The 23243-nt window shown below is 35.6% G+C and overlaps 5 protein-coding genes across 6 annotated transcripts; 3 read left to right on the forward strand and 2 right to left on the reverse strand.

Moving 5' to 3' along the window:
- The first annotated feature begins 121 nt into the window (after positions 1–121).
- Positions 122–1670, forward strand: LOC17882898 (NKAP family protein). The gene has a single exon (XM_006287740.2). It carries the CDS (start codon positions 183–185, stop codon positions 1470–1472), a length of 1290 nt encoding a protein of 429 aa, XP_006287802.1. The 5' UTR covers positions 122–182; the 3' UTR covers positions 1473–1670.
- A 1822-nt stretch (positions 1671–3492) lies between these two features.
- On the forward strand, positions 3493–5962 carry LOC17882014. Of its 2 annotated transcripts, XM_006288616.2 has the most exons (3): positions 3493–3730; positions 3858–5608; positions 5699–5962. In XM_006288616.2, exon 2 carries the CDS (start codon positions 4079–4081, stop codon positions 4694–4696), a length of 618 nt encoding a protein of 205 aa, XP_006288678.1. In that variant the 5' UTR covers positions 3493–3730; positions 3858–4078; the 3' UTR covers positions 4697–5608; positions 5699–5962. The 2 variants fall into 2 exon arrangements, with proteins under 2 accessions (XP_006288678.1, XP_023636333.1); XM_023780565.1 differs by lacking the exon at positions 3493–3730 and having other exon boundaries at positions 3743–5608.
- Positions 5963–8303: 2341 nt separating this feature from the next.
- On the forward strand, positions 8304–13055 carry LOC17883536 (protein NETWORKED 1C). Its single transcript, XM_006286856.2, has 4 exons — positions 8304–8522; positions 8900–9079; positions 9260–11823; positions 11933–13055. The coding sequence occupies exons 2-4, from the start codon at positions 8977–8979 to the stop codon at positions 12908–12910; spliced, it is 3645 nt and encodes a 1214-aa protein (XP_006286918.1). The 5' UTR covers positions 8304–8522; positions 8900–8976; the 3' UTR covers positions 12911–13055.
- On the reverse strand, positions 12989–17486 carry LOC17881670 (sulfate transporter 3.2). Its single transcript, XM_006287179.2, has 12 exons — positions 17017–17486; positions 16717–16924; positions 15992–16163; positions 15329–15394; positions 15109–15222; positions 14901–15017; positions 14643–14769; positions 14036–14322; positions 13751–13941; positions 13551–13636; positions 13377–13453; positions 12989–13263 (listed from the first exon to the last, which is right to left on the reverse strand). Exons 1-12 carry the CDS (start codon positions 17336–17338, stop codon positions 13087–13089), a joined length of 1944 nt encoding a protein of 647 aa, XP_006287241.1. The 5' UTR covers positions 17339–17486; the 3' UTR covers positions 12989–13086.
- Positions 17487–18967: 1481 nt separating this feature from the next.
- LOC17882561 (protein LIFEGUARD 3) lies at positions 18968–21022 on the reverse strand. The gene is made up of 4 exons (XM_006288219.2): positions 20520–21022; positions 20314–20427; positions 20037–20194; positions 18968–19271 (listed from the first exon to the last, which is right to left on the reverse strand). Exons 1-4 carry the CDS (start codon positions 20968–20970, stop codon positions 19065–19067), a joined length of 930 nt encoding a protein of 309 aa, XP_006288281.1. The 5' UTR covers positions 20971–21022; the 3' UTR covers positions 18968–19064.
- Between the last annotated feature and the right edge of the window lie 2221 nt (positions 21023–23243).

A 23243-nucleotide genomic window follows, 5' to 3' on the forward strand; every position in this document is an offset into this window, starting at 1 on the left:
GTATAATAAAACATACTTTTTCGTTGGTGAGTCATATGTATTGGGCCTAATTTGTTAATGGCCCAATACGTAAAAAGGCTTATATATTATGTTGACTCAAAGCCCTAATTTTTTCTAACACATCTGATAAGATTTTTGTTTTCTTCATCGTCGTCGTCGGAGTGAATTAGGGATTGGAGAGAATGACGATGAACTCGCTTCCGAGGAGATTTGGGAAGAGTCAAGGCTATTTGGATCGAGATTATCGAAACGGAAGGAGATCTGATTCAGAATCCGATGAAGAAATGAAAGGACTGAGTCACGAGGAGTATAGGAGGCATAAGCGGCTTAAGTTGAGGAAATCAGCGAAGTTCTGCTTTTGGGAGAACACACCGAGTCCACCTAGAGATCCGAACGAGGACTCCGATGAGAACGCCGACGAGATTCTGGATAGGAACGGCGGCGAAAAGGATGAAAATTCGAAAGGAAAAGATAAGAAAGGTAAATCGGGTTCTGAATCTGATTCTGGGAAGTCAGATTCGGAATCTGAGTCTGATGGTTTGAGATCTAGGAAGCGGAAAGGGAAGAGCTCGAGGTCTAAGCGCAGGCGAAGGAGATCGTATGATAGTGAAAGTGAATCTGAAGTGAGTGAGAGTGATTCGGAAGAGGAAGATAGGAGACGAAGGAGGAAGAGTTCTAAGAAGAAGAAAAGTAAAAGCAGTCGTAGTAGTAGGAAAAAGCGAAGTCATAGGAGAAAGAGGAGATACAGTGACTCTGATGAGAGCAGCGATGAAGACAGTAAAGCGGAGGAATCTGAGATTAGTGCTTCGTCTTCTGGGGAAGAAGATACCAAGTCAAAGAGCAAGAGGAGGAAGAAATCTTCTAGTTCGAAACGAAGCAAGGGAAAGAAAACGAAGTCAGAGACTGAAAGCGATGGTACTGAGGATGATTCGAAGATGCAAGTAGAAGAAACAGTGAAGAATACTGAAGTAGAACTTGATGAAGAGGAGTTGAAGAAGTTCAAAGAGATGATTGAATTGAAGAAGAAATCTTCAGCTCCTGATGAAGAGGAAGAAGCTGATGTTGGTCCAATGCCATTACCTAAAGCTGAAGGACACATCAGTTATGGTGGTGCTTTAAGACCTGGTGAAGGAGATGCTATAGCACAGTATGTTCAGCAAGGTAAACGTATCCCACGTAGAGGAGAAGTGGGTCTTAACGCTGAAGAGATTCAGAAGTTTGAGGATCTTGGTTATGTGATGAGTGGAAGTAGACATCAAAGGATGAATGCTATCCGTATTAGAAAGGAAAACCAGGTTTACAGTGCTGAAGACAAACGGGCATTGGCTATGTTTAACTATGAGGAGAAGGCCAAGCGAGAGGCGAAGGTTATGACTGATTTGCAGCGGCTTGTGCAGCGCCATATGGGAGAAGAGTTAGGGCCTAATCATGACCCTTTTGGTGCTACGAAGACTGATGGAGCTGATGAATGATTTTGCTTTGCTTCCTGCTTCTGCTTGTGTGGGTACTCATCTTATGCTTTATCTTGTAGACTGTTCCTTATTTGCAACATATATACTGTTGTTTGCTACTTGGCCGTTAATGAGCTTCATAGTTTATGCTTTAATCTGCGCGTTTTGTGTTAAAGATGAAAGGTTCTGACTTAAAGGATATGCAAATGTTCTTATGCATTTGCCTTAGGTCGATGATTGAATTTTTGCCAGGGCATTCACTTAGCTCTAATTAAGACTGAAGAACAATCAATTATTTAACTCTGTATTATGGAATGAAGATTCACAGATTATGCGTTTGTGCCTCTGTATTCATATCATTGCACTTGATTCCATATCATTTGTGCCTTAGGGTTGGGTTCCATGATTAGATATAATTCTGCAGGATATGCTCGATCCCCGATTCTGGTCATATCAGATGAACAATACTTTTGATTCGCCAAAAACTTGGTAAATCGTAGTCTCGCTGCTGTTATTATTTGGATTTTGGATGAATAAAATTGTGGTCTCTCCTAAGTAACGTAAATAATGTAACTCTCACATCACCGCAAAAACCTTAAACCAGTGTCAATCCCAATATCCACGGTAGAATCAATAAATCTCGAAATTTCTAGACATTGCCAATTTTCATCGGCGAAGCATGTGGAGAAGAAACTCCTCCAAACACCTAAAGATTTCTAGTACATGTCTAAATGGGCAGAAATTTTAAGGCCCAGCCCAATAAGTTAATATCGACTTTCAAATTAAGGGATCTTAACTTCTTTAGACTTTATTCATTGATTCAGTTTAGGGATGGGAACAAAACAAAGCTAATAGTGTATATAATCGTCTTAAGATTGGGCCTCACCTCCCTTACAGGGCCTGCCCGAGATTAACTTCAAGACCCATTTAAATACCCATTAAACCAGTCATGCCTAGCAAAGAAAAGAAAAAAGTCAAACAAATTGTTTAGATCGGTTTACTCAATATATATACATTGAATATTAAATTAATGATTTTGAAGAGCTTTAAAAACCCAAAACATGAACGTTACTTGCATTTAAAAGATTTAAGAGTGTGGGGAATTCGAAAGCCTCGTAAAATTTAGTCGTTGAATGAAAACAGTTTTCTAAAAAGGTTTAATTATTTTGTTTCTTTCAATTAAAATAAAACAACGAGAGATTAAGAAACAAAAGTTTACGGCACTAGTAAAAAAAAAGTTTATAATTTCGATCATAAATGCAATCTTGGCAATTTTAAGTTCGTATGATCGAGAGCCTTTTAAGCTATCATACGTATATCATCATCATCATAATGTTGTTATATTCATCGTCACCATTATTGTCATCATTATTCTATATTGTGGTATCTCTCTATAATTGTGAAGTGCAATAATTTCGGAATTTGCAGGCAGATCATATTCATAATTCATATACATAGCTGAGTAAAATTATCTGTAAGGGTGTTTCAATTATAGCCTTATAATGATTCCACTTTTGTGGAAGTATACAATGTGTCTCAATCTTTTCTCAATAAGTGCAATAATATATCTCATTAGAAGCAAGAAGACCCTACCAAGTGTGTACCTGTCCTGGTCCATAATCTCTGATAACTACTCGTTTTCTAAACTTCTTTATAAATCATTTGAAGAAGCAAATTGATGATCTTGGTTACTTTAGAAATTAAATGAGTATTATTTTCTAAAAATTAAAATTTAAGAAAACAATTTCACAACGGACATGAAAATTATTCAAAAAGAAAGTGACGTAAGAGGTTCTCTTCTCATGCATGAATAATGAAAATTAATTAGCAAAGACGCTTAAGTTTGACCCAAATGCTTTTAATACACTAATTAAATTTGAAACATACTTTGTTTATAAAATAGTCAATAATTTTAATTACTCTGCTCGACTAAAAATGACGAAAAGGAAAAAAAGATCAATGGATAAAGCGAAGGGTATTAGTGTAATTTCATTGAGCAGAATCATGAAGTAACTGTGCCTGCCTACTACTTTAATAGACAACTGCTCTGTTCTCCTTCTCTCTCTCTCTCTCCTTCTTCTCGATTAACCTCATTTCTCAGATCCGTAGGATCTTCGTTTCCATGGAGGCTTAAAAACCCTAATAGATACTCTCTAACACAACCATTGATTCGCTAGTGAAGAAACACAATCTTCTCTCTATAGCTCACTCTCTTTCTCTGTGTGATCTGAAGCGATTCGTCTTTTCATATTCTTCATCAAAAGGACCTCTTTTTTAAGGTGAATTTTTCTATGGAAGCTGTCTTTTTTTCAGGATGTGATCTTGTGATTTCGCTTTGTTTCTTTGTATGTGATGTTTTACTTTGGTTTCCCTCCTTTGTATGCCTTGAAATTGTGTTTTTTTCAGCTTTTCGAGACGAGCTGGGTTTCCGATTTTGTGATCGTCGTAGAAGCTTTCTGGGTTATCAATAAGGGTTTTCTGGTTTGTGTTGCCTTTGAATCGAGCTTCGATTGAGAAAGGAGTGAAGGATTTTGGTTTTTGATCAGATAGATTACTCAAGTGTTCTTGCGTGATACTTGTTGTTGTAGCCAAAGCTTCTTACTTTTGACAGTGTGATCTATCTCGAAATGGAAACGCTTATTGTAGCTGTGGAACATAGGGATCAATATTATGGAAAGAAATCTCTTGGTCATGATCGTTTTAGATCAGCTCCTTCCAAAACTTTCAGGCAAATCAATTGCAGAACTTTTCAATCTGGAGTGGGTTTACTCCCAAGACCAAAGAGAACTTCCTCTACACCGATAACTAAAGGAGCTCTTCCTCAAGTTCAGTCTCCTCGTTCTCCCAAGTCTGTTTTGCCGGTTTTTAATCATCCTTCGGTTGACAGCGGTAGAACCAGTCCTATTCCAATTGCTAACACCAGAGGTCCTCAGATCCGTAGGTGTGCTAGTGAATTTGTTGACAAAAGGAGAAGCCTTTCTTACTCTGAGCTTTGGGCTGGACCTACTTACTCCAACTCGCCCCCGCCTGCTTCTGTGCCCATTCCTAAGTTCTCTCTCCACCAAAAGAGCACGGTATCTTTGACCTTCCCTGCTTCTGACTCTGCTCTTGGTATTCGTGAAGTTGCTAAGTCTGCGCCTGTTTCTCCAACCTCATCTGGTGACAACCCTTTTCGTAGTACTGTCTCTGCCACTATGACACTTCGTCGCATGCTCAATCTTGAGCTTGAGACTGCAGATGAATGAAGATCAGGAGACTTTAGGGGAACGGGGTTAGTTTTAGTTTTATGCACATATAAATAAGGTGTTAGTCACCATGCTGGGTTAAGTTTGTTTCTTAGCTTTCAATAGCGATGGTAAGGGAACACGTAAGCAGTCATGACTCAGAGTTGCTCAGCAATTACTGGATCTCCTATGCAGATTGGGGTGTTATTAATGGTGGAACAGCTTGCTATAGTGGGTAGAAACATTCAGGAAGCAGATTGATATCGCGTAAAAGAGAAGACTTCATTCTTGGTGTAGCATATAGGATGGCCAAAAAATTACCAGTCTCTAACATATACCCTGGGTGAATGCTAAGTTCATGTGGTGATGCTTGAACATTAGTGTTTCCTCTCTGCCCTTTGTATAGTTTCTTCTTAGAGTCGTCTTTTTCCCTTTGGCTTCTTTTCTTAAGTGGGTTAGATAGCAACTAGCTAGCCTGTATATGCAGTAGAGCCTTTGATCATACTGGGTTTCTGTTTGTCATTCTTCCAAGTTTCGTCTTTTCAAGTTCTTAGTTTTATGGTGTCTTAGTCTTGTATCTCCCTCTCTGTCCATATCTTTTTTTCTTTCTAGCTCTCTTTTTAAGTCTACTTCTCTTCCTTCTAGATTCATTTCGATCCAGCCTTACAAGATGTAAATCTAACTACTCTCCTGCTAAGTGATCTTCCTCTTCGCCTTGTTCCTGCTTTTTTGAAAAGGAAAAAGGGAAGAGCAAGTTTTACTGACCCTCTTAGACTCTCTCTCTGCTGGTAAAAGATTCATCAAGATTCAAGCCATTTTCAGTCTCACCTTAAATCCATTTCTTATGAAGAAAAGTCATTCCTTAGGTTCTTACCTAGAACACCTTTGTCTCTCTTTTGGGAGTTTCGTGATCCTGCCTAATCTGCTCACCAGGTAAAGTCTGAAGCTAACCTTTAAACTCTTCCAATTAAAGAATCTGAATGTGTAATTTATAAAAGCTTTTGTTATATACTTTTGTAACAGGGACCTGGAGAAGCTGCTGCTCTGCATTCGTTGCTGCTTATTAGTTTCTTTGTCTCTCTACTATCTTTAAAATTGTTTTGTTAGATAAGGGAGACATGTAACTTGTCTATGTTGTGTGAAGGTTTCCAGAAACGTATGTTTTTTCTCGTGTTATTCTAGTTTGCGACAAGTGTTGTAGAGACGTTTTGCTATCTTTGTTTTTGAGTTTTTTTTAATGCTGAAGGAAATGTATCCCCTTGTTCCCAAAATCATTCTCTTCTCCTATGCCTAATATATTGTTTCTTTATTGCATAATGAGATTTGGTCAAAGGTATAACACCATATCTGAAACTCAAAAAGAGACGCATGCAATGCAAATATTAGAATATTTAAAACAATATTTTTGTCAGGTGTTTGCTGTTTAAAATCGATGTTTACGAGTCAGGCATATAAAAATATCGATTGGTTTTTTATCAACATCCAAAAACCTGAATTTCAAATTGAAAAGAAAAAGAAAAAAAGTAAAAAACTGATCAAAATATCTCTCAGACGTTCCCGAAAAATATAGTATTGACTTAATAACCAAAGTATGGAGCTGGAGCATTAAGCAAAAATGGTCCCGTTAAGGGCCCATTAGACTACATATACTTAGTTAGTAAGGCTTTATTTAGATGGACGTCGTATCACAACACACAACTAGTCACTATTACTAACATCATACATCATCGTCGTCTCGTGAAAACGATATCCCTGTTTAATTATGTTCCTCTAAACATTAAGAAAAAAAGACAAAAAATCAATACTTTGATGATGGTGGTAGGCAGGGGCTACTATAGTTAGCTTACTATTTGAGACAATTTCGAAGGAAAATAAAAGAAATAGACGTTTGGGACCAAGTAAGTAGTATAGAGAGACAGGTTGTTGAGGAAGATGAATATTTTTAGATCATTATTGAAAAGAGTTGTAAATGTATGAGAGAGTTTCCATGATGGTTCATCATTACCATTGGGCCCAAACAACAACAAACAATGAAAAGAAAAACTTTGGTGGCATCTTTTTCTGTTTGTATTTTCTTTTATAAGTATACACAAAACATCATATCGATGGGATACCGACAGTTTTGTTTATATATATCTCCAACGGCAAATTTTTCTCTTGTTTTCATACTCAAAAATGTCAATATATTATACAAATGAAATTTCCCAAAAGAATGATTTTATTAATAATCTAAAGAGTTTCTTTAAAGTTAATAATATAAAATACTGTGTGTCACTTTTCATTCCGAGAAGATGAATCAAAGCTTAGTTGATAACATGTGCAAACCCGATTACAAAGTTTTGAGCTCTACTCTATGCTATATCATCCAATTATTGATATGTAAAATAAAGGTTTCACCACTAATTTATCTTATATATACTCTATTTGTTTCACAACAAAATATATCATTCTAATACTTTTTAATATATGTTTTTTATTATGTGACGTTTTATAGTTTTAATGTAAATTTTAGTATAAATTTTATATTTAACCTCATATCCATTAAAAAAATATGAATACTCAATTTAAATTTTAAAAAGTATTAGAAAATATTAATTTATGTGAAAAGTCAATATAACACTTATCTATATATATAGGAGGAGTCCACTGATTACAAAAATACTAGTATTTCTTTTATTTCCCAACAAATATCCCTAATTAATTATCTTTATCTATTTTACAAAATTTTGTTTTCCATTAAATTTTGTTAAAAAAACTTAATTATATTCATCACCCAAGTTACCAACTCAAATTTTTTTTTTTTTGGTAAAACAAAATAAGATATACAAGAACTTACTTATATCACATACTGTCTATGTAGAATATACAACGTATTTTGATGCGCATGGGGTGAGAAGTGCTACGTGGACGAATCTGATTGGGTGAAGTACGAGCGGGACCCAAAAGTTCAGCTCTAAAATATACGCGTCTCTCTGCTTTTTTCCTTTTTCTGATTCTCTCTCTCTCTCTCCAAAGATTCTCTCTCTCTCTCTCTCTTGTTAATATATTATAAATATAAAAAGTAAACTAGCAATAATTAAATATTGAAACAATATATTACTAGTCATTTAGTATCATTAATTGTACTATATTTTCTCAAGAGATTCAACTTCAAATTATAGAGTTTGATTCACTCAATTTAAACCAGGTATTATATAGTATGTATATAAATTGTTTGCTAATGGTATAAAATGATTTTTTTAATGTAAATCTATTCGAAAATTATCATATAGGGATTAAATTTTTTTACCACTCATGTAAGATATAAATTTACATGATTTATAGAAAGAGTTATAATAAAATCTAGTATGGACCTATCCTATTGCTGGCATTGATTTGTGTTAAAAAGCAAGAAAAATAATAATAATATCACCGGCTTAATTTATGGCGTAATTTACATTGATTTTTTCTGTTTCTCTCTTAAAGTATTGTTAATTTACATTAATTTTAAGAAGTCAAAATATCCCAAAGCAATCCCGAGAAGGAGAAAAAACATTTTAGAATCTCGTTTTCAAGGGTAGATGCGTCATTTTCTCACCCCTTTTAATCTCTCTTTTCCTCTCTCTCTCTCTAAGCCCCACACACACACACCATAACCTAAGCAAAGCTCTTCACAACGTAAAAAGCAGAAACAGAGAGCTTAGCCACCAAGAGATAGATTAGAGAGAGAGAGAGAGATCTAGAAGATGAAGAAGGTGGGCTGAGATATGCGATGAAGGATGATGAAGCGCGTAATAAAATATTAGGTGTCTGATTGTTTCAAGGATTCTTCGATTATCAAGTGCAATTCGATTTATTTTTGTTTTCGGTAAGAACTCGACTTCATTGCTTTCAGATTCGTTTGACAATTGTGGGATTGTGATTTTTGAGCTCTCGGATCATAATTTAGATTTACTATTATGAACTGTATTCGACATCTTACACTGTGATCCTCTGATTTTTGTTTTGTTCTTCTGGGTTTTTAAGAGCATGAGATCGCCTCTGTGGTGGTAACCTTATTATAGAAAATCACAGTCGTCTGTACAACGTGTTGTATACTCATTCGAAAATTAGGTTGCTTTAGTTTGGCTATTCTCTCTGATTCTGGTTTTGGAAGACTTGTTCATTTGTTTACTCTTTCTTTTTGGCCTTTTCTCTAATTGTTTTTTTCCTTTGTATTATTTTTCAATTGTTTTTTTTTATCAGGTAATTTGTTAGATAGGTTGTGAGAGCTTGAGATACGAAGAAGAAGCTTGGTGTAAACATCCTTTGTTGTCGTCAATATGGAGATTGCGGCAAAGAGTAATTCGAAACGTATGTATTCATGGTGGTGGGATAGTCACAATACTCCTAAGAATTCTAAATGGCTTCAGGACAATCTTGCTGGTATGTTCTGTATTTTTTGTTATGGCTAGCTACTTCTACTTTATCTTCATTGCAATGTTCTTTATGTGATTTCTCTGCTTCTAACTTGTGTTTTGTTCATTAGCTAATGGGTTTTTTTTTTAATCACTATCTTTGACTCTTTAATATAAATAAAAAGTGTTTTGCTTATTCGTTTGACAGATATGGATAACAATGTGAAGCAAATGATCAAGGTTCTTGAAGAAGATGCTGATTCCTTTGCCAGACGAGCAGAGATGTATTACCGTAAACGTCCTGAGCTTATGAAATTGGTTGAAGAGTTCTACCGTGCATATCGCGCATTAGCTGAAAGATATAATCATGCAACTGGGGTACTACATAAGGCTCATAAGACTATAGCTGAAGTTTTGCATAACGAAGTTCCGTTGATATTTGGCGATGAGTCTAATGATGTTGATCCCCAGACACCGGAGATGCTTCCTCTTATCCGAGCTCGGGTTAACCCAGATGGGTTGCAAAAAGATGATTCGTGGTTTTCTTTATCTCATGTCCATGATGTGAAGAGGAATATAGATTTTAGCGACGAAGCTCCGTTTGTGAGTAGTGGGAAAGCAAGAAAGGGACTGAATTTTAATGATGTGGATGGAAAAGGAAGAAATGGTCTCAAGGCCCAAATTCCTTCAGAATCTGAACGAGCTAGCAAAGCTGAGGCTGAAGTTGTTGCTTTAAAAGACTCCCTTTCTAAAATGCAGGCTGAAAAAGAAGCTAGCCTAGCACAGTTTGAGAAGAATTTGGAGAGACTGTCTAATCTAGAATCTGAAGTATCTCGTGCACAAGAAGACTCAAGGGGACTTAGTGACAGAGCCGCAAGTTCCGAAGCTGAGATCCAAACGCTCAAAGAAACCCTCTACAAACTGGAGTCTGAAAAGGAATCCAGCCGTATTCGGTATGAAAAATGCCTGCAAAAGATAGCTGATTTGGAAGATGGACTCTCTGTAGCCCATAAGGAAGCTGGAGGAATAAATGAGCGAGCCATCAAAGCTGAAGCTGAAACTCTCGCTTTGAAGCAGAGCCTTGCTAAAGCCGAAACTGACAAGGAAGCTGCTCTTGGTCAATACAGGCAATGCTTGAATAAGATATCTCACCTAGAAGAGAGACTGAGGAAGGCTGAGGAAGATACAAGGCTTATCAATGTGCGGGCTGAAAAGGCTGGGGTAGAAGTTGAAAACTTGAAGGAAACAATCTCGGAAATGATCAAGGATAAGGAAGCTTCTGAACTTCAGTTCCAACAGTGCCTGAATATAATTGCGGATCTAAAAGTCAAACTACACCATGCTCAAGAAGAAACACAAAGTCTTAGCCATGAGATAGAGGATGGAGTTGCTAAGTTAAAGTTTTCTGAGGAGAAATGTATTGTGCTTGAGAGATCAAATCAGAATCTCCACTCTGAGCTGGATGGTCTCTTGGAGAAACTAGGGAATCAAAGTGAGAAGCTCACCGAGAAGCAAACAGAGCTGGTGAAATTGTGGAGTTGTGTACAAGAAGAGCATTTGCGTTTCCAAGAAGCTGAGACCGCCTTTCGAACCCTACAGCAGTTGCACTCTCAGTCTCAAGAGGAGCTCAATAATTTGGCCGTGGAACTTCAAACCAGGTCTCAGATCATGAAAGACATGGAGATCCGAAACAGTGAGTTGCATGAGGTAATTGAGCAAGCAAAGGTCGAGAAAAAAGGTCTCAGTGAGCTCAATCTCTCTTCAGTTGCATCAATTAAAAGTTTACAAGAGGATGTCTCAAGCCTAAAGGAAATAATACGCAAACTTGAAGCAGAGGTTGAGCTAAGAGTGGACCAGAGAAACGCTTTACAGCAAGAAATATACTGTCTTAAAGAGGAATTAAGTCAGGTAGGGAAAAAAAATCAGTCCATGGTAGAGCACGTGGAGTTGGTTGGGTCATCAGTCAAAGAGTTGCAGGAGGAGACCTCAAACTTAAAAGAATGCAATGAGAGAGTATTAAGCGAAAAGAGGGCTCTTTCAGATAAATTGGAAACTATGGAAAAGCTTGTCAAGAAAAACCTTATGCTAGAAAAATCAATATCAGATTTGAATTTTGAGTTGGAATCAATCAGAAGGAAGTTGAAGACGGTGGAGGAAGCTTGCCAGTCACTCTCAGATGTGAAATCATGCCTTATTATTGAGAACCAACACACTGTCATTGAGAACATTGTCCTTATTGAATGGCTTCAGCAACTTAAGTTAGAAGCGGTTGGTATTGAAACAGAGAAGAAGAACCTTGAGGGTAAGGCAAACAAGATTGGTGGTAAGTTAATAGATGCAGAAACTGAGAATATGCAGCTGAAGAGAAGTCTGCTTTCTATCAGATCAGACAAAGATCACTTAGAAGATGAAATCGTGAATGTGAAAGCTCAGTTACATAAAAAGGAGAAGGAACTTGAAGAAATGAAAGGGGAGAATGAAAAGCTGAATCAAGAGGTTTTCAAAGAGAGGAGCAAGGCTGAATTGTGGGAGTCTCAAGCTGTTACATTCTTTTGCGATAAGCAGATCTCAGCTGTACATGAAACATTGATTGAAGCGACGACACGTGAGCTAGCTGAAGCCTGCAAGAATCTTGAAAGTAAAAGCGCATCAAAAGATACTGATATTGAAAAGCTAAAAAGAAGCCAAGCTATTGTCTTGTTGAATGAAAGCGTTAATTCTTTGGAGAATTATGTTTTCGTGCGCCGTGAATCTGAGCATGAAATTTTAAAGGTAGTTTGATCTTAGCCATTTATCTTCTCAATCTCTACTTCTAAAGTTGATTCTATTTAAAACCGTTTTGAAAAGAATTGTGAATTGATGTTCTCATCTCTTTTACCAGGGTGCTGATTCAATGGATGAATTCCCCAAGTTGGAAGATATGTGTTTGAGAATCAAAGCAATTGCAGAGGCAATAATGGAAAAGGAGAAGCTTTTGATTCTTGAGAACACTAATGCCTACTCTATGCTTGAGGCATCATTGAAAGAAATCAAAGAATTAAAAACCGGCAGCGGGAGAAGCATGAGGAAGCAAGAAGGAGGAAATGGCAAAATGCGGAAGCAGAGTCACGAAATCGAGATGGTAATGAAAGATATTGTGCTTGATCAAACGTCTGATGGATCTTCGTACGAGATTGTAAGTAAGAAAGGCGCTTTGGAATTAGATCATCACGGTTTTGTTGAGCTAAAGCCAGTGAAGACTCACAAGACCGAAACTGCGGCTAAGACTGGAAAAGGTAAATCCTTATCTGAAGAGTCATTGATTGTCGATAAAGTAGAGATTTTCGACGGGTTCATGGATCCGAGCAGAGAAATAAATAAGAGGAAAATTGTGGAAAGACTTGATTCGGATTTACAGAAGCTGGAGAATCTTCAGATTACTGTGGAAGATTTGAAAAACAAAGTCAATACAGTGGGGAAGGAAAAAATCAAGGTAGGAGAAAACGAGTATGAAACAATCAAAGGACAGCTAGAAGAAGCAGACGAAGCGATAGAGAAACTGTTTAACGTCAATCGAAAGCTGACCACAAAAGCGGAATCAGAGAAGGATATTGATAGAAGAAAGAGAATATCAGAACAAGCGAGAAGAGGATCAGAGAAGATTGGGAGGTTACAGCTGGAGATACACAGGATTCAGTTTCTGCTGACGAAACTTGAAGGGGAGAGAGAGAACAGAGCTAGGTCGAAGATTTCTGATACCAAATCGAAAGTTCTTCTCCGAGATTATATCTACGGTGGATCAAGAAGCGTGCCAATGAAGAAAAAGACGAAGAAGCGGGCTGCGTTTTGCGGTTGCGTTCAGCAGCCACTGTCTCCTTGAACTTGTTGAAGCTGTTGTTATTAATGTGAATTGATTTAACTGCGTTTGCGCATATGTTTTTGAAAGCAGACGCGGTAGTGGTAGTATTGCGTTTTAATAACAGACTCTTAATTATTTCTTGATAACAATAAAAACCTTTTAGAAATGTGAGATGAGATTCAATATGAAAAGCTTAATTAAACGTTGTTAAATTCCGGTACTGGCGAGTCGGGTTTAGCGGTGTGGAGCATGAAATTGCAAGCTGCAACAGCTTCTGCCACCGTCAGATAAATCCGTTCATTACCAATGCTTTCGATGAAGTTGGACTTGCTCAACTTCTTCATCACTTCTGCTCCAGGGTTCGCTATCACTAGCTAAAAATATTAGAGAGGATATCAAATTGTAAAATCAACAAGTGAGTGTCTGGGAACTTATCTTATAGCTAGTAAGAAAAATTATGGCTTTAATAGAATGAATTATATAATACCTTAAGCTCTCTTCGTCCCAAGATTTTGTTGACTTCCTCAAGCATGCTTATACCGCTTGTGTCAATGTTCCCCACAGCTAATTCATAGTACATTATATAAATCAAAATTATTACAATTTTTCATATTTTGATAATTTTCTGAAGACAAATATCATTAATTATAACGTTTCTTACCACTCATATCGAGTACAATGTATTGTAGACTGACTTCTCCGCTCTTGCTCAATTTCTCCTCCTCTTCATCGATCCACCTTCCAATTCTATCAAAATGTTTATACACACAATGCATTTAGTCACGTACGTATATAAAAAAGCACCTAGTTAAGATTCAATAACCATAACAAAGTATAAATAATGTATGTAAAATAAAGAACCTGTCTCGCAAGTAGCTAGAGTTGGCAAAGTAAATAGGACCATCGACATGGAGAATGAGTAGAGAAGAAAGAGTGACGGCTTGAGGGTAATGTTCAATGTTCCTAAATATTTCTGTGTTTTGAATGTTTCCCATTACATAAATCTTTGGTCTCCCCACGAACAACACTAGCCTCATCACTGATATTCCCACCTGCATGCATATAATAATATAACTGTATGGTTCTATCTTACGAGCTTTGTTGGCAGTGGCGAAAAAGTTAAAGATAAGGGATAGAGATACGTACGGAGAGGATGAGACCAATCTCGATGGTACCAAAGACAACGCCAAGGTAAGCAGAGAGACAAACGAAGAAATCGAACTTGTCGAGCCTCCAAAGATGAAGGGCTGCTTCGTAGTCGACGAGGCCTAGCATGGCCGCGATTATGATTGACGACAGAACAACTAACGGCGTGTAGAAGAACAACGGCGTTAAGAACAGTAACGTCACCGCTACTGCAATCGCCATCACCACGTTTGATACCGCCGTTTTGCAACCCGCGTTGTAGTTCACCGCCGAACGCGAAAACGGCCCTTCATATCATATTGTTATTTATTTATTTTTAATCTCATTAAGAACTTATTATTACTAGTATGTAATTAGAAAAGATAATCATCATTCGTATTCATTTGATACCAAATGAGACTTTAAAAACAAAAACTACCATAAATCATAATGCTATATTTCATGAACAATTTATCGCATATTCATCTATTAATAATTTTCATCACCAAATTATGTTGTTAATGTATACTGTAGTTTTAACTTTGATTGATGATTAGTCCGAGAAATTAAAGATACTTAGAATAATTAGTAAAAAAAAACAAAAAAAAAATGGCTTAGCTTAGATTACCGGTAGTGAGATAGCAAGAGGAGAAGGAGCCAAGAATGTTCATCACCCCGAAGGCTATCATCTCTTTGTTGCCATCTATGTTGTAATTCTTGTACATTGCAAAGCTTCTCCCCACTGCTATCCCTTCCTATTTTTATTTTTTAAAAAATTTTACAACCAAAATAAGGATTCAGTTTGGTATACATTAATCTTAATGTAGTATAGTTATTTTTCTAAATCCCAAAAAAAAAAAAAAAAGAAGATATAACGAAGACGTACAGCGAGAGCTATGACTCCAGTGATAATGCCGATTTTGAGAGCCAACGTAACATAAGGTGGCGTGAATACCAAATGTGTGATTGACGGTGGATTTATCCCTTTCTTTAATTCTCCAATCTATATATTCCCACAATTGTACAGTACATAAGATTAGTCCATTGTGACACAATAATTTGAGCCATTAGACGCAAAAGAAAATTAAACGTACGTATTGGATGCCATGGAAGTGGTGATGGAGGAAGTACATGAAAAGGCTTCCAAAAATGACAGAAACAAGTGGAGACATTGCAGATATCCAGAACAGCTTTGGTCTCTTCTTGCTCTTCACTTACGTTAATTACATTGTTAATTAAGTTTTAATCTAAACTCGTACGTATTTAATCAGTATAATTAGGTTGATTAAAAGTACGATGTTAATTAAAACTTACAATGAATTTGGTTGTAAGAAGGAAGATGAGGAAGCAACACCCTAGCACTCCACTCTCCCATTTCCACTGCGCGCATGCATATTTTAGAAATAATTTATCTATACATATTTACCAAACATTTTTTTCTGCTTGAATAAATAAAAATATATATAAACATATCATTTATTTTTATCTACACTGATCATAGAGTAGATATTAAGCAAAACAAAATAGACACACTGGGATCGGTCGGGTACAATATTGGCAAGCAAGCCCGTGAATAATAACAACAAGTTTTGCCTCATGCCACTTGCAAAACCCCATTGATTTAGAGAAACCACTCTGAGAATATTTCAGATCTTGGACATTAACTATAAATAGTCAGCTAGCATTGTAAGATAACTCATGTGTGTATATATATACCAAATCATATTAACTTTTTTATTTTAAACGTAACAAGTATACGTAGCCATATTTCGTTGAGTATGTTATTTTTCTTTCTTAGCCAAAAAATATATAAATCATTCTTTACTTGAAAATCTAAATAGGGAAATCATAATATGAATCTTGGTACCATCTTAGTCTTTTTCTAATAATGGATTATATAGGGAGATCTAGTTAATTGGGCTATATATGTATATATTTTGTGTTTCGGTACACTATATATATAGGTAGTAAACGAACCATATGAGATTGAGAAAAGATGGAGCGGAGAACAGAGACGATATCGGTGGAATGGGTGAAGTGAGTGAGACCAAGTAAGCCTTTCAGTTGCTGCAGACACACCACTGTCGCTGCACCTCCCATGAACCCTACGATCGCCGCATGCGACAGTATCTCCACCACGAACCCTAGCCTGATATTTTCATTAATTCACTAATTAAACCCCATCAATCTTAGTCATAATTAATTAATTACTAGCTAGTACATATATAACTTGTATGTGTTTTTTTTTTTGTATACTTGATCAATAATTACTGTTCTGTTTTTTCTAGGTTTGTTCACGTGAAAAATTGTTTGTAAATGTTAGACTAAAATTTTATAAACCTTATTATTATTATTATTAGCCTCTGACATATCTGCCTCAGAATCGAACATGGATCATATTTCAACTATATGTTTTTGTTTTCTTCTTATTTCTTATAGACTATAGAGTATCACAGTTTTTTTACTATTGCTTAGAAAAACAAAACAGCATGCACGAGGCAAAGACCTTCAGCCGAACAAAATGTTCCCTTCTCACTTTTATAATTATGATAGACCACTAGAAAACAAATCTTACACCATCATTCTACCAAAAATATAATATTATGATTTCACGTACGTGTATATGATAGTATAAAAGTACTATTTTTTTATTTTTATTTTTGTGTGAAGTAATAATGTGATTTTGGAGTGTTGTTACGTACCGTAAGATGCCAAGGCAGGTTTGCATGAGTCCAGCGAAGAAAGTGGCGGTGAAAGCTAAGTGAAGGTAAAGCTTTGGATTCTCCACCGCGTTTACCTCTTTCCCTAACATCGCTCCCGTCAACAGCGAGGCCACCGCCACTGTTCCCACCGCCAAATCTCTTGAACTTCCCATTATCGCGTATACCAACGGCGGCACCAAGCTTGAGTCTACATATATATAGTACATCAATATGTAAACTACGTACATGTAATGTAATGGAGACTATTATAAGTAATATAGAGAGAGATGAGGGGCTTACAAAGACCAAGGATTGGAGGGAGATTAGCAAGCTGAGCATAGCTAATCCCTTGAGGAATAGCAAGACTTGCAATAGTGATCCCTGAGATAACGTCTGATTTCAAATACCCCAAATTGTAACCACGAGCCCATTCCAAGATCGGGAACACGTGCCTCAGCCCTAACTCGATCTTTTTCGACGTTTTCGGTTCGTTTCTGATCTCACGGAAGGGGTCGTCGGCGAAAAGGATCTCATTGAGAGTGTTCTTTAGTGATTTCAAGAAAGGTTGTGGTGGAGGTGTTTCCACTTTGTGATATTGTGATGCCCTTTTGCTGCTGCACATCTTCTTGTTTTAACTACTTAATTAAACTAGGGAAAACAAAATATATAGATAATTTAGCTTTTGCTTTTAGAGAATGAGAATGGTCATCAAAAGCTAATAAGTCTCATTTTGGATTTTGGAAGTGTTGAGGAAGAGAGAAGGAAGATGAGGTTTTTTTATAGGAAGCTGAGAAGAGAAGATAGTTCTTTTTTTTTTACATATAGGTGATTCATGATTGCATTTTCATTGGGACCCACAAAAATTATTGGGTTTTTTTTTTTTTTTTTTTGTAAATTATATATCTAGAGAACAAAACCATATGGTAAAACTTTATTTTGAATATGGTCATATATAGAAAACTATTGCATGTACGAAAAGAAAAATGCTTGTAAATTTCTTTGGTCTTGTCATGTTGCTCATGTGTGTATTTGGGTTACACATACATATCGCCGTAATATATATTTGTATTGTGTGTATTCCATACAAAATCCCAATTACATAATAGAGAAAACAAGAAATTCTCTATGGATTTTCAAAGTTCGTTTTTTTTTTTTTTTTTTTACATAACTATGCAATGGGTTATTGGTTACACATACATTTCACCGTCATGTATAATCATATTTGCATTGTATGGTCACAAATTCCACAAATCCAGTGAACAACAATATATGCTTGTAAGTTGTAATTCATTCGTTTTGTTATCTTAGCTTGATCGTGAAAATACGGACCATTATGTTTGTGTTTCCTTTTTTTTTGGCATTGGCCCTTTTTGATCATATTTCAAAACTTCATCATAATAAAGAATATGGGTCGAAGCCATGCTAGAGAGCACTTGCCCCATCATTTACACATACATTTGACCGCAATGTATCATATGGTTCTTTTTGCATTGCGACCACAAATCCTAGAGAATCCACTAAAATTTTGACAAAGGAATGAAGAAGCTTATCTAAAGAGAGAGATCTTTTTACACTTAAGCGCCAAAACCAAACAATTGAGAATGAGAGACATGAATTGATTAGAAAGAATGAAGCAGCAACATGAGCTGTTACAACTTACAACAAGACTAGTCTTCCCAATTTGGATCGTTTTATCACTCTCCTTACCATTATTTCGTTTTGTCGATTTGCATTTGGAGCATTTCAGAATTATAAACATTCCTTTTCTTTTCCTTCAACACACACCTCGAGGCTTCCCATGTTTTTGCCTTTTTTAGTTTTTTTTTTTTTTCTTTCATTCAAAATAATTTTAAATGTCTAATCTTTATTAACAACGTGGTCTGAAACAACTAAACCCTAACTTCTTAACCTAAATCCTAAAAACTAAACTCGAAATAGTTAAACCATAGATCGTAAACTTTAACCCTTCAATTATCTAAATGCATTAAAACATAATAATCCATTCTCTTAATTGATAAACGTCAGCACTAATTCTAATTTGAATAATTATTTTCTAAAAATAGTTCAATGATCACCCCATTTGTTTTCTTGTGAGAAGAACCAAAGGCTTACACCTTTTTTTTTTTTTTTTTGACTCTCGTGATGTCCTTAGCTACACTACACACATAATTTGGCATTTTCGTTATAATCATTTCTTGATCCACCACAGTTTCTGTGTTCCCTCTATAATCAATCACATGAACATGTGAACTGTAACGACCAAAATATACAGATTTATTATCTTATCCTTAAAACATTATTTTTTAGAGACAAAGAAACTAATTACCACATCCACATATATATAGTCATCATCTCTCTAAGGCTCTAAATACAGTAAGAAGAGACAAGAAGAGGTTGATGATGTCTAGGTAGAGTGAAACAGCTGCCCAAATGTACTCATCGTATGTGTATCGTTTGATCAGATTGTCTGTATCATAGACTATGTATCCGCAGAATATTATCGATACCAAACAACCGTAGATCATCACCGATATCCGCCCTAATGGGAACAAGACCTGCACATACATAATACAAATTAGCATATGAGACCTGGTTATGCATTCCAAAGCTCTACTCTCATCCTCTATAATGTCTATAGTAAAATCAAGTTACTAGCTTCCAAGTCTGAAAAGAATGCCACCAAAACTAACATATCCAGTATGCTAAATTTCTCATTCTCTGTTCTGTAATGTCTAAGACCAACATTATCAAGGGGATCTTAGACTTAAAATTTACACCGGAAAAGATCTTGCATAAGATACTTTCCTATGTAAATCTTAGGTCTAAGATCTCCTTGATAATGTTGCCCTAATATTGTGATATAAGCATTCATAGACCAAAACAACCACAATTCATAGATAAAATCCCTCATTCTATGCAATTCATATAGACTATAGTTTATACCAAGTTTCGAACTTTTTCTAGCCAAACGAATGCTATAAAAGTACCACTTTCAATAGGTTAAAGCTCTCATTCTCTGTGATGCCTACGGTGAGAGAATCAAGTTTCTAGCTTCTTAGTGTTAAAAATGCAACGAAAAAACTACCACATCGCACAAGTTAAAAGTAAAACTCCCATCCTCTGTAATTCCATAAGCTACCAAATTTAATTGGCTAAAAAGTTAAAACTCCCATCCTCTGTAGACTGTAGTGTCTAATGTGAAATAAAGTTTCAAACTTGTCGGCCTAAAAACAATGCTACCAAAAGTCATAGGCTAAGCCTAATTAAAAATCTTGCTCTCCTCTAACGCTTGTTGTGAATTTGGAATAAAAGGGTGTTACTTGTATTAGGGCGAAGACAATAAGCACAATGAGAGCGCCGAACAAGAAGGGTCCAAGGAAATTAAAGTCATATCCTTTCTTAGCAGCCCAAAAGGTGTATAATGTGAGAGAAAGCACCACAACCGTTGTCAAGATCGCTGACTCGAGAATCACTTTCCCTGCGTCCAACACAGAGTCAGTCATAAACATATACACACAACAAACATCAGGAGATGTCAAAATCTCAATTCCTCAAATCTATTACCAAAAAAGTGGTTGGTTGATGAAGAAGTCTTACCATTGGTGAAAGCACATGTCAATCCAACTACAAAAGCCAGAGCCAAAGTGAAAACCCCCAAGAGCAAGTAATTCACCGGATGCTTCTGGTGGTAGTAGTACAACGGACACATCACTATATAATCGGAGAGAAACGCAAATTGAGATTATAATAAAAATTGAAACTTTGATTTCTAAGAACAAGTGTGTGATTGTGAAGAGTATTACCTAGGAAGGGAGTGATGATGATGACTATGTAGAGAGCTAATCCAAGGCCGGTGGTAGCGAAGAACAGAGCGATTGGATGGACGGTGACAACGGTGGCGGCGACGGCGACGGTGGCGAGAAGCTGAAAGGCGATGATAGAGTAAATCTTGCGAATAAAACCCCAACGGAGGTCGGGGTTTTCAAGCATCGTCGGGTACAGAGGTCTTGAGCTGCCGCCGGTTTCCACGTCATCTTTCCGGTACGGTAAGTTCCACTGATACATTACGGAAAGCGCGGGAAAATTCGATGACTGTATATCACGATCGAGTAGAGAAGGCGGAAGTTGAATTTGCTTTGCTGCTGAGTCTCTGTTGTGGTATGAGCGGAACCTGAGATAAAAAATTTGGATTTTTTGTTTTTTGTTTCCATGAAAAAAGCGGTTGCGGGAACTCAGAGGAAGGAGAAGGTTCATGAAGGTTTAAGGTGGAGACTGGAGATGACACCAAGTCACGAACCGTGTGACTAGGATACTTCTTTCTACCTTTTCTTTCATGTGTACAAGAAAAAGGATCGTGTCCCAAAAACAAAACATATTAATGGATTAAAAAAAATATTTATATCAATAAAATTACCAAACTCTTATAGATACATTTTAATATTAATTTTTGTGATAATTTGTAAAATTTTAAAAAATTTTATATTATTTTTGTTCTCCTTTTCAATGATATAAAAGATTTTTGTTCAATCAATTATTTTATTTTACATATATAAAAAGTAAATAAAAATGTTATTGGATTAAAAAATTGTGTTTCTCGGAACTAAAAAGAAACATTAATTTTTAGGATGCGTCATATATAGGGAAATTGTAAGTCATAGCATCAGTTGACCATTTTATTAACTAAATGTCACTGATCTTTTTTTTATTAGGTGGATATATTTTTGACGATTTTAACCCTACACACTTGTTACACTGATTTTTTTTGGAACAAAAAAACGTGTTGTGGGCTATGATAAAGATGATGTGGTTGACGAAACTGATGACGCCGAGGTTAGCTGATTTAATACGTGTTACCAGATAATCAAATCAGTATACAATGTGTGTTTCATTCAGTTTATTTCTTATTATTTTGTTATTTATTTGTTTTATACAGTTTTATTTACGTACTTGTATAAAATATTTATATTACCGGTTTATATAAATATTCAATTTAACGGATAATATGTAACTTACCGCGATAACATATTATTTAACATGTTTTAAAAAAGGTTATCGAATGCTTTTAATCACTGATGAACAGTGTTATCGAATTCATGGAAATATATATCGGTTTGAGTTTATAATATAGTGGTTAGGCTTTAGATTTTATAACCAAAAAAAAATACATTTTTGTTTGTGTTTATGAAATAGTGGTTAGGGTTTAGATTTTGTAATTAAACAAAATTATATTTTGGTTTGGGTTGACAAAATAGTGGTTAGGGTTGACAAAATAGTGGTTAGGGTTTAGTTTTTGTAATTAAACGAAATTATAATTTTGGTTTGGGTTGACAAAATAGTGGTTAGGTTTTAGATTTTGTAATTAAATAAAATTATTTTTCAGTTTGGGTTGACAAAATAGTGGTTAGGGTTTAGATTTTGTAATTCAACGAAATTATATTTCGGTTTGGGTTGATAAAATAGTGGTTAGGGTTTAGATTTTGTAATTAAATGAAATTATATTTCGGTTTGGGTTGACAAAATAGTTGTTAGGGTTTAGATTTTGTAATATATATAGTACATGATTTAATAGAATAAAATCTAATTTTATCACAGAATAATTCTATGTTATTATTATACTAGTTACTGCTATAACATAACACTTACAGGATTTCTTCTCACTCTAGTAGTTACCAGTATAACATAAGAATTATCAAACCGGAAGCTAATCGACATTAATAGTTATTAGTTATAAAAATTATCAACCTAAGATAATTTTTACTATATAAAATTAGCCATAACTAGGACCTAAATTACGTTCGGTTACATTGCATTTCTCATTAAAAGATGTCACTAGTGCCAATCTTCTAATAATCATGATCATGATCACATAACTCGCATCTTTTACCTAATAATAAATACATAATCCTCTTATGCTTTTGTTATCTACTATCCATAATGTTATGTTTATGTCTACATACTATTCTAGAAGGTCAAGTGTGTAGTTAGTGAGTACCTTGTAGTATATACTATCAATTTTTTAATTTATAAGATTAGACTTGTTACTTTAGTATACATACTAATTGTTATCTAGAGTTATCGACTAAACATAATGATATCGACTAAACATAATGATATCCAATATGTTCGAAGATATCGTTGACATCATTTAATGTTGGAGTTGTCGTGTCTTTGCCAATATAGATAGAAAGCAGAATCATTTCATTTAACCATCTAAAACTGTATAGGGTTACTTTTGTCTTTATTCCTGACATCATGTGAGAGAATTAATTTTCAAATTAGTGATACCCAACTTTTAATTTTGAAGTCTACCATAGCTATAGTTTTAACTAACCCTCATATATATTATACTTTGTGAGCTGAATAACATTGAGTAATGAAGAGAATCTGGGAATGTTCTGCGCCATCAAAGCTCAAGGTTTTTATGTGGAAAGCTATGTCTGGTGCCCTTCTTGTGGCTGAAAGATTGGTGACTAGGGGTATTAAAATTGATCAAAGATGCCAAATTTGTGGAATGGAGAGTGAATCCA

Source organism: Capsella rubella, unplaced genomic scaffold, assembly GCF_000375325.1.
Source record: "Capsella rubella cultivar Monte Gargano unplaced genomic scaffold, Caprub1_0 scaffold_6, whole genome shotgun sequence".
NCBI classification, from domain to species: domain Eukaryota; kingdom Viridiplantae; phylum Streptophyta; class Magnoliopsida; order Brassicales; family Brassicaceae; genus Capsella; species Capsella rubella.